Source organism: Erinaceus europaeus, chromosome 4 (genome assembly GCF_950295315.1).
Source record: "Erinaceus europaeus chromosome 4, mEriEur2.1, whole genome shotgun sequence".
NCBI lineage: Eukaryota > Metazoa > Chordata > Mammalia > Eulipotyphla > Erinaceidae > Erinaceus > Erinaceus europaeus.
In genome coordinates, this window is record NC_080165.1 from 125882909 (window position 1) to 125897739 (window position 14831).

Genomic DNA, 14831 nt, shown 5'->3' on the forward strand with positions numbered 1-14831 from the left:
ACCATATGCCTGAAACTTACATGATGACCACTCTCAGGTTTCCTTTGCTTGCTTTTTAAAAAAAAAAAATCAAAATAGTGCTTGGCTCTGATTTTTTTGATGCTGAAAACTGAACATGGGATTTCAACATGAAAGTCTTTTACATAACCACTATATCTCACCAGCTTATGTTATTAGTCAATATGATTCCAATATACATTTTTTAAAGAAGCAAAACCATCCACTATTTAATAAACTCAGCATCCTAGAAGTTGGCACAGCAGGTAAAGATTCATGTGCATGTCCCCAGTTATACCCTCAGCATCACATGTGCCAGACTACTGCTCTGGTACTCTCTCTTAAATAAGTAAGTAAAAAAAAAATAATAATAAGTAAGTAAATGAATAAATAAATCTTTATAAAATATTTAATAAGCTCTAAACATATATTGACTATAACATGTCCTCCTTCCTCTAGCAGTAGCTAGTCTGATGTTGAGATAATGATCAAATAAAACAGTTAAGCTGCTCATGGAAAAGGGAAGCAAAAAAGAAGATATCAACAATAAAAGTTGGGAGCCAGGTGGTGGCGCACCTGGTTGAGCGCATGTATTACAATGCGCAAGGATCTGGGTTCAAGCCCCAGGTCCCCACCTGCCAAGGGAAAGCTTTATGAGTGGTGAAGCAGGGCTGCAGGTGTCTCTCTGTCTCACTCCTTCTCTATCACCCTCCTCCCTCTTGATTTCTGTCTCTATCCAATAAATAAAGATAATAATAAATTTAAAAAAACAAAGTTAAGGTAGGTGACATTTTATCTACATAAGTATTTTCTCCATATTTCATGAGCCTCAGTCTCACTTAGTAAACTGTTCATTTATACAATTTAATATTAGTTATTTTTATCTGATTGTTCACATATTTATTAAATATTCTTTTTATACTCTCAAAAGAAAAGTAAAGTTTGAAGAAAGAAATTTAAGTTTTAGCTTAAGAGACACAAGTCAACAATCAATTCAGAGCAAAGAAACCAAGAGGAGAAAAAGTTTAGAGAAAAAAACGAGATGAGTTTTATTTGAACTCTATCAACCTTGACATTCCAACAAAACACCCAGAAGCAGATAATCAATTGTCAATTGAAGATCCTAATATATACACAGGAATCTCAATGTAAACTATATAAACTTATGTTGGATATATAGGAATGAATGACATTTTTTCAATATTAGATGGCAGTTAGCAAGTGTATGTTCTATTTTTATACTCTTCTGAATTATTATTTAAGGGGCCAGGAGGTAGCACACCTGATTAAGCTCACACATTACAGTGCACAAGGATCCAGGTTCAAGCCCTATTCCTCACGTGCAGCGGGAAAGCTTCACAAGTGATGAGGCAGGGCTGCAGGTGTCTCTCTGTCTCTATTTCCCCTTCCTCTCTCTCAGTTTCTCTGTCTCTAACCAATAATAAATAAATAAAATTAAATGGGAAAAATGCAATATTAAATCACAATAAGAATTCAACTTAAAAATCAAAAAGAAAAGAATGATATGAGGTCAGGAGAGATGGCATAGTGATTATGCAAAAACCCTCATCCCTGAGACTCCAAATCCCAGGTTCAATTCCTTCACACCACCATAAGCCAGAGCTGAGCAGAGCTGTTAATAAATAAATAAATAAAATGATACCCATGTAACATACAGTATGCCAGGAAAAGGAGTCAAAGAAAGATGTCTAGTGAAATGGTCAAAGCCAACTTTAAGAGACTGATCAAACAATCAGAGAAATGGCAGTACCATTAAGATCACGATTTAGGAAGAAGCTTTATAAAAGTTAACACTGCCAAGTGATGCAGATCTGTGGCCTTACTAAGTTTTTGAACGGGACACGGACACGGGGGACGAAGACAGAAGATAATATGAGCAAAGGAGTGAAAAATGATGAAGAGGCAGCAAGTAAATACAACTTTTAAAAGAAGCCATTTTGGCAAAAAAGAAGAGGATAATAAAATAATACCTGGAAGGCACTCATAGGATTGACAGAAAGTATAAGAAACAAAAAGCATATCCAGCAACATGGGGGATACATTCAGAGGAACTCTAGCCAGTCAAAATTCTGTCTAAGCAAACTGAAAGTTTCTCTGAAACATCGAGCATAAGGGGCCAGGTGGTGGTGCACCTGGTTAAGCGCTCACATTGCAGTGGGCAAGGACCTAGGTTCAAGTCCCTGGCCCCCACCTGCAGGGGGAAAAGCTTCACGAGTGGTGAAGCAGGGCTGCAGGAGTCTCTCTATCTCTCCTTCCTCTCTCAATTTCTCACTATCTCTGTCCAATAATAAATAAATTTTAAAAAAATTTTAAAGAAACATCAAGCTTAATAATAAAATTTAAGTGAAATTACAGAGCAAAACTTCCTTAAAAATAACCATATTGGGAGTCGGGCGGTAGCGTAGCAGGTTAAGTGCATGTGGCACAAAGCACAAGGACCAGCGTGAAGCTCCTGGTTCGAGCCTCCGGCTCCCTACCTGCAGGGGAGTCTGCTTCACAGGTGGTAAAGCAGGTCTGCAGGTGTTCTTCTCTTCCCCTCCTCTCTCTATTTCTCTCTGTCCTATCCAACAATAGCGACATCAACAATAATAGCTACAACAACAATAAAAAAAAAGGGCAACAAGAAGGAAATAAATATTTTAAAAAACTTAAAAAGAAATAAATAAATAACCATACTGTTTCTACTAAAAAGCAAACTGGAATAACTCTTTGTAGCACTATGTCAAAGAACCTGGGTGTTTTGATCAATTACGAAATTAAAAATGTACGCTCAATGGATTACTACTGGGAAAAAAAAAACAGTGATAATCTTTAAATAGAAACTGTATTTTTTTTAAACTACCTTTTGTTGCCCTAGTTGTTTCACTGTTGTAGTTATTACTGTTGTCGACGTTGTTGGATAGGACAGAGAGAAATGGCGAGAGGAGGAGAGAAAAGAAACCAAGTTTTCCAGTTTGCTTTTTAGTAGAAACAGTATGGTTATTTCTTTTAATATTTATTTATTTATTTATTCCTTCTTGTTGCCCTTTTTTTTTTTATTGTTGTTGTAGCTATTATTGTTGATGTCATCGTTGTTGGATAGGACAGAGAGAAATAGAGAGAGGAGGGGAAGGTAAACAGGGGGAGAGAAAGATAGACACCTGCAGACCTATTGACCTGCTTCACCACCTGTGAAGCGACTCCCCTGTAGGTGGGGAGCCGGGGGCTTGAACCGGGATCCTTCACTAGTCCTTGTGCTTTGCGCCACGTGTGCGCTTAACCCGCTGGGCTACTGCTGGACTCCCAAAAACTGTATGTTTTATAAACACTAGCGTACTGGTAACACAATGGCCAGGTACACTATTCTACTTCTCGCATTGCTACACTAAATATCACAAGCTTGTTATTGGACTATTTAGGAAAACAAAAACAGAATATTCTCTTACAAAGAACACAAAGACATGCTGCTACTCTCAAGAGCCATGTCTTATTTTTGTGTGTGTGTATTTCCCTAGGATATCATGTTGCATACACTGGACCACTTCATAAAAAGCAGATGCCCAGTTAAGTCTTACTATTGCAAAAATAAGTAAAGTTTAGTATCACAACCTTGTATTTTAGCATTAGAAAAAGATGTATAGTGCCATATAAAACTAATGATTTAACACTGCACTGGCTATAAGAAAACCTAACACTGTCTTGAACCTCTACTCACCCAAGCCATGAATCGTGTTGTAGTCTATGTCTGTTCCATAAACATAAGCACCAAAATGAGCAGATGCTATCAGAAGGCCACCTAAAAAAAAAAAAAATCACAAAATGATGATCCCTTAAGCAGAAACTTCCAAATTCTTATTTCTTCCCCTATTTAATCTGATCTACTCCAATCTACTCCTGATTATCACCAGAGTTAACATTAGTTCTGACCATACTTAGCTGATTTCAGAACTAAAAGAACAAACCCCTTTGCACAAATTAGACTGGTCACAAATCAGAAAATAAATGCAAACTCTTATAACATTCTTTAAGCAGTACTACTTAGAGAAAATTAAAGTCACGGTTTTGTCAAAATAACGTGTATCAAGCATTTTCATTCAATTGTGAGAGACTGACATAAAAGTACCTTGCTTCTTTCATACAAACGAACATGTTAAACTACACAGATAGCTACACAGAGAGCTGGCAATAAATAAGTTCTGACACGTAGGATCAATTCTCTCTGAAGCCAATAAAATGTGAGACATTATACAAAACTAAAATGTAAGGACAATTACCAGACATCCACAGTAGCAATCAATACTATGACTCTTACCTTTACACTCTGGCCAATGCAAAAAGAAATATTCCCAATTGCTCAAAGAACAATTTAACTGGGCTATATAACTTGGAAGATATGATTAGCTCATGTATAATAAAAAATTCCAATAAAGATTAAAAACGGTTTAAATCTTTTAAAATAAAAGGTAATATTATCTTTAATTTTTTAAGAAAATAATTAAAATAGTTAAATACTTTTTTAGTATTTGTACTTGTCATTAAACTTGATTTTTTTTTTTTTTAATCATTCATATTAAACTGTTCTTAGTGCTTGGGCAAGTCCCAACATCTGGAATCAGAAACATATTTTTAGATGACAATATATATTTATTCAGCAAGGTGGGGGGAGAGAAAAGAAAAAAAAAGGATTACCCTTGTATCTTTTAAAATAAAATCTCTACAATTAAGATGGGTAGTGCCTCCAGAGGGTTAAGATCCATAAACTGACAGTATTCCTTCCACAGCCAATCTGGTAACATGTACTTAAAACTATTTTGCTCAATAAAAAAAAAAGTGTATCTGACTACTTCAGATGGGAGTGCATGAAGAAAAGAAACGTAAAGCTAAAAGTACAGCAGAAACCAAAACCTAGGTCCACTCATAGTAATTATAAAAGCCATCTATGTGAGAGGTAAATAAGACTTCCTAATTATTACTTCATACTGCGTGTGATGGCTTGGAATACTCACAAAATCACTTCACCCAAATTATGAGGAATTGCTACAATTCTGCCAGTTAAGGCAGATACTCACCTAGAAGAACTAGCAGTCAAAAGGAACAGAAAAGCTTTCCTGTGCTTCCTTAAACAGAACCTTATCCATTTGGTTAGAGTTTTGAGAAGGCTGAATTTACAGTACACTGCTGAAAGGAGATGAATAATCTGTTAGACTGTATCTGTTAGTTTTGTCCCTTAAGGTTTTTCAATCAATTCATTATAAATTAGCTTCTCTGAACTGATCACTCACTATAAATTATCTATTGGGTCTTTTGTTTTGGTTGAAACTAAAGCAATTATAGTTCTGTCTTGTTTTTGATTATAACCTATTTGAAGTTTCCTTAGAAGTGGAAGAATGGATGATTGAAAGAGGAGGGTGAAGTGCTGAGAGGGCTGGTTTGTTATCATGACTCACCCTGTTCCTTATTACACTATCAAGTCTAAAAGTACTATAAACTTTCTTGTAACTTAAAAAATAATAATAACTATTCTAACATTAGGATAATGTCTTGACGACAAAATAACACAATTAATAAAATTTACTTACTAAGTAGAAACTAAAGGATTTTTCATATTTAGACATTTAAATGGAAAGCTTTACAAAATGTGGAAATCAGAGTCTGGGCTTTGGTTTTGCTGAAAGAAACAGAATAAGAAGAAAAATAGTGATATGGTTACATGGATTTTATTCTTAGAAAAAAAAAAAAGACTTAAAACTAGCACTCTGAGCAAAATGATATCTCTAGAAAATAAACAACAACAACAAAAAAATCCACCACAAAAACTGTGAGGTTATAGCCAAGAGTATAAAGAGCTGTGGACAAAATAGAAAACAGAAAGGATCACACAAGGATCCACTATCTCTTCCCTGACTTTTTCACTATCACTATGCCTTTCTATCATTAAATAATGGTAACAAAAGGAACAAAACCTCTTAAGTATGTACAAGTTATCTAAAGGTAGAAGCAGCCATGGAATACACAGTAGTTTCCTGACTGTATTCTTTCTCTCTCTATTTCTTTCGTTCTTTCTTTCTGTCTTGCTTTTTATTTTTTTCTGACTGCATTCTTAATTACTAAACAATCTAACTCACTTGAGAGGAAAGGAGTGAAAAAGTCAGACGATCAGTATCTACAGAAACTGAGAAGATATTCATACCAATTACTTCATTATAACTAAAGAATTAGAACTTTGCAATTTAACTCTTCATTTATTGGCCTGCTGCTATAATTTGTGTATAGCTGCACTTTATAAATGACAATTAGTGAAAGGAAGAACTAGAAAATCAGTTAACGGAGGAATCACAGATCATTACCATTCAATATTGTCTATATCTAATGTTCAACAACAACAAAAAAAAATCTAAATTTTTAATAAAATAATGATTCAAGCACAGCTTCCACAGCTGTGGTATCTTTCCTTCTCTCTCACTGTTTTTGCATTTGTTTTTATCTGAAAAAGTTGGCCTGGAGAGAGAATCCACAAGGACAACCAGAAAATAAAACAAAAAATAATAATAATGATAACCATTACAGTTCACTAACTACATCAAGAAAATTATGAATTTCATGTTAACCTATAACCTCATTTAACCCTCACAACGTTATTACCAGTTTATAAGGCTCACACAACTTAAGAATTGGTCTTGGGTGGGGGAGATACCATAATGATAATGCAAACAGACTCTCATACCTGAGGCTCCGAAGTCCCAGGTTCAATCCCCCACACCACCATAAGGCAGAGCTGAGCAGTGCTCTAGTGTTTCTCTCTGTCTGTATCTCTCTCAAAAATAAAATAAATATTTTTAAAAAAGAATTGGTCTTGACCGTCAAAGAGTAACTGGTAAAGGATTTAGTACTCACTCCATTTGCTCTTTTCTCTATCATTGTCCTTTGGGATCAACACTAACTGAAGTAAATATGCATTTGCTTACCAATTAGGTAAACAAAATTTAAATTTGTTATTAAACAAATCAATTTCAGTAAGTTGTGTACCACTCACAAATCATAAGCAAGACGGTGCTACTGTAGTTACTTAGCACTTTTATGCCATCCATTCCTTTAGTCATTCTTTTATTAGAACAGCAGAACACTGAGAGCTAACCCAAGGATATATATCGTCTACATCAGAAAATGAAAATATACAACTTCAAAAAAGAAAACCCTAAAATAAGAACCAAAGTGCTTACTAAAATGGAAAAGAAAATGTTTCTCCAGCTCATAATATAGTTCTAGAATACCTAAAACAAAACCAAAAAAAGTGTGACCAGGGAAGTGTCCCAGTTGGGTAGAGTCCTTGTTATGAATATTGGAAGCCCCAGGTTCTATTCCCAGCAATTCAAAGGACAATCCCTGCTCTTGCTCCCTTTCATTAAAAAAAAAAAAAAAAAAAAAATTAGAAGAAAAAAGAAAAGGTTTTCATGTACTACAAGATGACACCATGCTTTTCAAGAATCTTTCTACCCTACTTAGAGGATATCACAGATATTAAATACCAGTGGGTGAAACATTTAGGAAACTTGAATACATTTTAATTTTGGACTGAAAAGCTATGACCCTAGAGAAGGCACGGGGCTACTTTTATGTCTAACCACTCAGAAGGTACTACCCATCAATAAAACAGAAACTTCAAGAAAGAAGACAAATTGTCCTTAAGAACTGTGTTTATTCACAATTATTGCCTACTACCAGCTGTAAAACAAAAGCACTAAAAAAGTAGCTAAAGTCCCAAAGATATGATACACTACAAATATAAACTATAAAAATGTATTTTAGCAATATCTTTGCAAAGATTTTGCTCTTTGAAGCCTTCTATTAAACTGTCCTATAGTTCACAGTTCTCCACTGATTGTCTTAAATGAGCAAGCAACATGTTACTCACTGGAAGGAGCTTCCCTAAAACAAAGTAGGGGTGGTCTGCATTGCCCCTCTGGAACACTAATGGTAGTAATTTCCTTGACTGATAGTACCTTGATGTAGCAATTTGCATTTCATAAAATACCCAGCTCCATCTCCATCCTGGGACACATATTCTATCAAAATTCAGAACTATTTTTAAACTTTGTGCTTCTCTCTCTCTCTCTCTCTCTTCCCTCTCCCCCTCCCCATCCTCACCCCCCTTCCCAACACTCCTAGTTTATGGTGATGCTAGGGATTTAAGGTGGAACCTTTGGTGCCTCAGGCAAGAAAACTTTTTGCATAGAAACTATGCCCATCAACCCAGCCTGACTTTGTGGTCTATTCTACATGAATGTACACATAGTAAGCAGTGTGCACATGTCAAAAAAAAAAATCTCACTTTACAAAAGTTTTTAAGATACACAAACAAAATTAAAGATTAATAAGTAGAGGAGCTGGGTGGTGGTGCATGGTTAAGTGCATGTGTTACCAGTTGGAGCCCCAACTTCCCCACCTGCATCGAGGACACTTCACAAGCAGTGAAGCAGGTCTGCAGGTATCCTTCTGTCTCTCTCCCTCTCTGTCTCCCACTCCCCTCTCAATTTCTCTGTCCTATCAAATAAAAGGAAAAAATAAAAGGAAAAAAATGGCTGCTGGAAGTGGTGGATACAATAACCTTGGAGGCAAAAAATAAATAAATAAAGTGCTGAATATTTAGAAAAAGATAAGTTGAATTCATTTCTGATATCTACAAAAACAATAAACTCCAAATGAACTAAAGATCCACAAAGAGATATTTTAATTATGAAAGTACTAGAAGAAAATGTAGCAGGATTTCTCTGTAAAGTGGATGGTGGGAATGATTTTACATAGCAAAAGCAATCATAAGCAAAAGCAAAATATAAATAAGCTGGGGAAAAACTTGTTACATATTTATTACAAATTATTTCTATATCTCATATACATACATATGCACACACAGACACAGAAATGTATATAGAGACAGATATAAATAGATATATGAACAAGTATTCAAGCACATCTCACATGGGAAATAGTAGTGGGGCCTAATGTCTCTAACATACACAATATTTTTACATATTAGGGGAGAGAAGTGGTACAGTAAAAAGTCTACCAAAAAAAATATCATTTAAAGGGCCAGGGAGATGACAGTCTGTTACAGCACTTGCATGCCAAAGGTTCCAGAGGCCTCTGGTCCAATCCTCGGCACTATCTTATGCCTGAACTAAGCAGTGCTCTGGTGTCTCTCTGTCTCTGTCTCTTTCTGACTTTCCTTTGTCTCTTGTCCTCTTTCTCTCATAATAAATAAATCGCTTATCACTTAAAATATAAAAGGTTATTAGAATACACTCATAATAAGAGAAATGAAAATTAACATTGTATTAGGGTTGCCTAAGAGACAAGCAAAATTCAAAAGTTTAACAAGACATTTTTTGGTTAAGACATGAAAGAAGAGAGATTCTCACATATTGTGGACAAGAATGAGAAATACTATAATGGAAAGAAATTTAGTAGCATTTAAAATATATATATATATATATATTATGCATAAAGCCTTTAGCCCAGCAAGTTCACCTCTAGGAATTTACACCAAAAAGCCTTATCTCTAAAATTACTAAAGTATATGTGCACAAATTATTCAGTGTATACATTATTTATATACAGTAAAATACTAGAAACTACTTATTCTAAGTGTAAGAGACTGTTTAGATAAATTACAACACAGAAATGCATGGAGTACATGATAAAGAATGAAGAAAGTCTACTCAGGGCTAGGGAATATCCAGTGACCATATACAGCCTGTGAAGTCATTAGATCCGGCCCTTTAAGGACTCAAAATTCAGGGAGTCGGGCTGTAGCGCAGCGGGTTAAGCGCAGGTGGCGCAAAACACAAGGACCGGCATAAGGATCCCGGTTCAAACCCCGGCTCCCCACCTGCAGGGGAGTCGCTTCATAGCGGTGAAGCAGGTCTGCAGGTGTCTATCTTTCTCTCCCCCTCTGTCTTCCCCTCCTCTCTCCATTTCTCTCTGTCCTATCCAACAACGACGACAACAACAATAATAACTACAACAATAAAACAACAAGGGCAACAAAAGGGAATAAGTAAATAAAATAAAATATTAAAAAAAAATTTAAAAAAAGGACTCAAAATTCATTAAATCTGGAAGCTTTTTCATAGCAATATCAGTGCTAATTTTTTTTAATTTTTTCCCCTTTGTTGCCCTTATTGTTTTTCATTATTATTGTAGTTATTGTGGTTGTTATTGATGTCACTGTTGTTAGACAGAACAGAGAGAAATGGAGAGAGGAGGAGAAGACAGAGAGGGGGAGAGAAAGATAGACACCTGCAGACCTGCTTCACCACCTGTGAAGCAACTCCCCTGCAGGTGGGAAGCCAGGGGCTCGAACTGGGATCCCTAAGCCAGCCCTTGCGCTTTGGGCCACCTGTGCTTAACCCGCTGCGTTACCGCCCGACTCCCAGTGCTAATTTTTAAACTGATAATTTTGTAGGGTCCTTGACAGAAAAAAGTGAAGATAGAGAGTGAGAGAAAGAGAGATACCTGTAGCAGTGTTTCACCACTCATAAAGCTTCCTCCATTGTAGCTGAGGACCAGTGGCTTCAATCCAGGTCCTTTTGCATGGGAACATGTGAGCTCTACCAGGTGTACCACCATCTAGGCCCATGTATTTGTGTGTGTGTATGTGTGTGTATAAGAAGGGAATTAATAAAACTTACACATCTGCTTATCACTACCAAAAGAAGCACAAAAAGAACTACAGAAGAATAAAATTAGTTATCCATATGGGGTTAAAGGGGTGGAGCAAGGTGGAAAGGACAATCATTTCTAAATTTACCATTTTATGAAGTTCTGACTTCTAGGAGCAACATAATCTATATATCTAGAAGTAAAAGTAAACCAACAAGGATGGAAGAGAACAAAACCTATAACTCAGTGCAAATTAGAACCCAAATGCATTTTAAATAGAGAAGACACAATATTTAACTTCTAACTACTGAGATAGAAAATTACATGCCCAGTCCAATTCACATATTTTAACAGATTTTTTTTTTTACTAGCGTGAGTAAATCAATTTGAATATGTTTTAAGTGTATTCGAGAAAAAAGATTAAAAGAGTGAATGTGTTGCTGTTGATAGGAGCAAGGGTTATCACTAGAGGACTAGGTAGACGTGTATATGGAATGTCTGTAGGCAAGAAAGGACTCTTGGGGCTCACTGGAATTTTTAGTATGTTGTTAAAATTTCGGGTCTCCAGCAGGCCTGGCTAGCTTCCCGGTGGTAGACAGAGATGACCAGAGACACACGGCTGGGCCGGGAAGCTGTATTTCTTTATTCACGAACAACGATTCATTTACTAACCCAAACTAATCCCCACACAGATCTGTCCTACATCCTTCTCCTCATGCGGCCGCGCCAAGAATTCCCGAACTACTTAGCATAGGGGGCGGGGAGAAAGAGAGGCGCCAAACTAGCAAGGGCCAAACCAATTCTCCTGGGGGGGGATCAAGACCAAACCAATGTGAAGCATACAACAGTAGTATATGCAAAAAGTCATTATTTCTAAAATATTAGTATCTATATACATAAAGTATAGTAGAAATACCTGCATGTATATTTGCATATATATTGTTTATCAACACATATATTTCCTAGCTTGTCTTCTGTCTCATACATAGGTCGTGGTCTTTAGTACTACTCCCCAATAAAAGAAATATGGGTTCCTAGTAGAAATAACTGATTGCAGGAGCTAGCCAGGTTGAAGATGAGCTAGAAGCAAAAGAAGATTATATCAAATAGAATACATCACAGAGAATTCCAACACAAAACTGCTCTGAGGACCTGGGCTTGAGTTCCCAGCACCACATGGGAGCATCAGGCATTACACTAGTGAAATCTTCATGAACAGCAGAGTGGCACTATGCTATATCTCCTATTTCTCTCCCCTGCCCCCTCTCCATCTCTCCTCTATCCCTATTGAATTTAAAAGGAAGAACAACAATAAAAAAGAGTCTGCTAGAGTGGTAGAACTGAACAGGCATGAATTCCTAGCACCAGAAAAACAAAACTCAGAAATTCAAAGAATCACAAGAAACTATTATGAACAACTTTATGCCATCAAAGTAGAAAAACTAAGAAATGGACAAGAGGAAAAAATAAACCAGGTGGAAATAGAAAACTTGAGCATATGAACTACCAGCAAGTCAAAAGAGAAGTCATACAAAACATGTGAAAAGAATACAAACAAAGTTAGCTTTAAAAATGTTGGAACATACTCCCAGAGGGTTAAAGAATAACCCAGGGGAGGGGATGGGATAAAGAGTTCTGGTGGTGAGAATTGTGCAAAGCTGTACCCCTCTTATCCTATGGTTTTATCAGTGTTTCCTTTTTATAAATAAAAAAAAATTTTAAAAGAAAGAAAAATAAATAAGTAAATAAAAATGCTGGAACAATCTGAGCAACAGAATACTAGAAGACGGTGATTAATTAATTACAGGACACAGGGAAAAAATCAACTAGCTCACATAATGAGAGGCAAACAAATACATCAGTGATTTGAAAGGACTTGAGTATGCATGCAATGGGATACAAAGTGGCCGCTAATAGATATGGAGGGACTGGTAGATATGGAAACCCATCCTTTTGCAACTGTCAAAGTCAAAAGTAAATCAAGCAAAAATTACCAATGACTGCTAAACCTGACAACAGAGAGGTGAAGGGAGATTTACACAGTAATAGAATATTTACATGGAGTTAATGTATCTCCCCCCAGACTGCCTTTTATCTGCAACAGGGGGGAAAAAAATAGTAATTTTACGGCAGGTAAAATAGAACATATTCTTAATAGTTGGTTAAAAAAAAAGTAATGTTACCAATGAAAGCCATCATGTGGATGCCCTGAGAAGAACATAAAACCACTGATGTAGCTAATCAAATCAAGAATCTATAACCTGAAGAAATGTCAAATAATCTAAAATGATTTGGATTCTAGGTTTGGAACACTATTCTTCAAAACCAAAATTTCACAAAAGGGCTTTGGATCTGTTCCACATCAAAGAGGTCAGAGAAGAGTTGGCTGTTGACACACCCAGTTGAATATACATATTATCTAAGAAGTCAAAGAGAAATTGACCAAAACAAGTAAATGAATAAAATACTTGATACTTGGCTGGAAAAAAAAATAAAGATATAAAGAACATTTGTGAGTTCTTAGAATATGATATCAAAATATTGCACTAGTAGTACATTTCTTAGTATTGAAAACACGTGGGCCAAAGGGTGATAGAGCACTAGCTTGCAAACAAAGTCCCAAGTACAATCAAAGATACTACATATGCCACAGTGATGCTCTGGTGTCTATCCCCAACCATGTGTGTGTAAGTCCCAAGTACAACCAGAGATGTTAGATATGCCACAGTGATGCACTCTGTGTGTGTGTGTGTGTGTGTTTGTGTGTCCCTAACCATGTGTGTGTGTGTCTTGTGAAACAAAATACAATTAATCTTCAAAAATAGATTAAAGCCCATTCTGTAATGGATTCCAATGCTCCAGTAAAGAAAATTATAAGCAAAAAGAGACAACAAATAATAAAGTAAACAAGGTCAAATTTAATGTGGGTGATTAATTTGAGAATTGTGCTGGAGAAACAGCTTATCAAATAGGGGCATGCCTTGCCATGCAAGGGACCTAGATTTGAGCCTGGGGAACATATCAAAGGTGCTATGGCACCCGCAGAAAGATATATATGTTTTTTTTTTCCCCTCCAGGGTTATCTCTGGGGCTTAGTGCTTGTACTACAATCCACTGCTCCTGTGACCTTTTTTTTTTCCAATTTTTTGCCTCCAGGTTTATTACTGGGGCTCAGCGCCTGCACTACGAATCCACTGCTCCTGGAAGCTATTTTTTTCCCTTTTGTTGCCTTTGTTGCTTACCACTGTTGTTATTATTATTGTTGTTGGATAGGACAGAGAGAAACTGAGAGAGGAGGGGAAGATAGTGAGGGAGAGAAAGATAGACACCTGCAGACCTGCTTCACCGCTTGTGAAGTGACGCCCTTGCAGGTGGGGAGCCGGGGCTGAAACCAGGATACTTGCTCAGGTCCTTGCACTTCATACTACGTGTGCTTAACCTAATGAGCCACCGCCCGGAACCCTCATGTATGTTTTTGATGCTACTAAGAACTCAGTAAGTCCTCTCTTGCTCTCTTTGAATTAAAAAAAAAAAAAAAGGAAATGAAGATTTAGATGACTTGAGATATCAATAAATGTATACACTTGCCAAATCAATTAACTGTTCTCTCTCCTCAGGGAGATTTTTTTCAAGTACTTTATCAGTTGTAAAAATTCAATCAGAGAGTAAATTTACAGTGCATTAGAATAGGGGCTAGGAGATGTCACAATGGATAAAATGTTGGAACTAAAAGCAGGAGGTCCCAAGATTGATCCCCAGCATCCCATCTGCCAAAATGATACTCTAGTTCACTCTTCTCTTCTCCCTCTCTCATAAATTCTCAAAAATATTTTATTTTTTTATTATTTTTATTTGTTGGATAGAGACAGTCAGAAATCAAGAGGGAAGGGGTGATAGAGGGAGAGAGATAGACACCTGCACCCCTGCTTCCCCACTTGCAAAGCTTTCCCCCTGCAGGTGGGGACTAGGGGCTTGAACCCGGATCCTGGTGCATTATAACATGTGCACTTAACCAGGTGTGCCACCACTCAGCCCCTCAAAAATCCTAAAAAGAAGTGCATAGCATAGTTCCTGAATGTTACTATTGAACAAACGTTATTATCGCAACACTATAAAGTTTCTAATGGGGATAAAATGGTTTCAGGGAAGAACTACAACCACAGACATAATTTGCT

The 14831-nt window shown here is 36.5% G+C and overlaps 1 protein-coding gene across 2 annotated transcripts in view; it reads right to left on the minus strand.

Moving 5' to 3' along the window:
• The window catches only part of TRMT11 (tRNA methyltransferase 11 homolog), a 57981-nt gene that overhangs the window by 27796 nt on the left and 15354 nt on the right, over window positions 1–14831 (minus strand). For both annotated transcript variants that reach the window (XM_060190503.1, XM_007528342.3), the window contains one exon: window positions 3713–3793. In XM_060190503.1, coding sequence (XP_060046486.1) covers window positions 3713–3793 — 81 coding nt within the window. The remainder of the gene's footprint in view (window positions 1–3712; window positions 3794–14831) is intronic.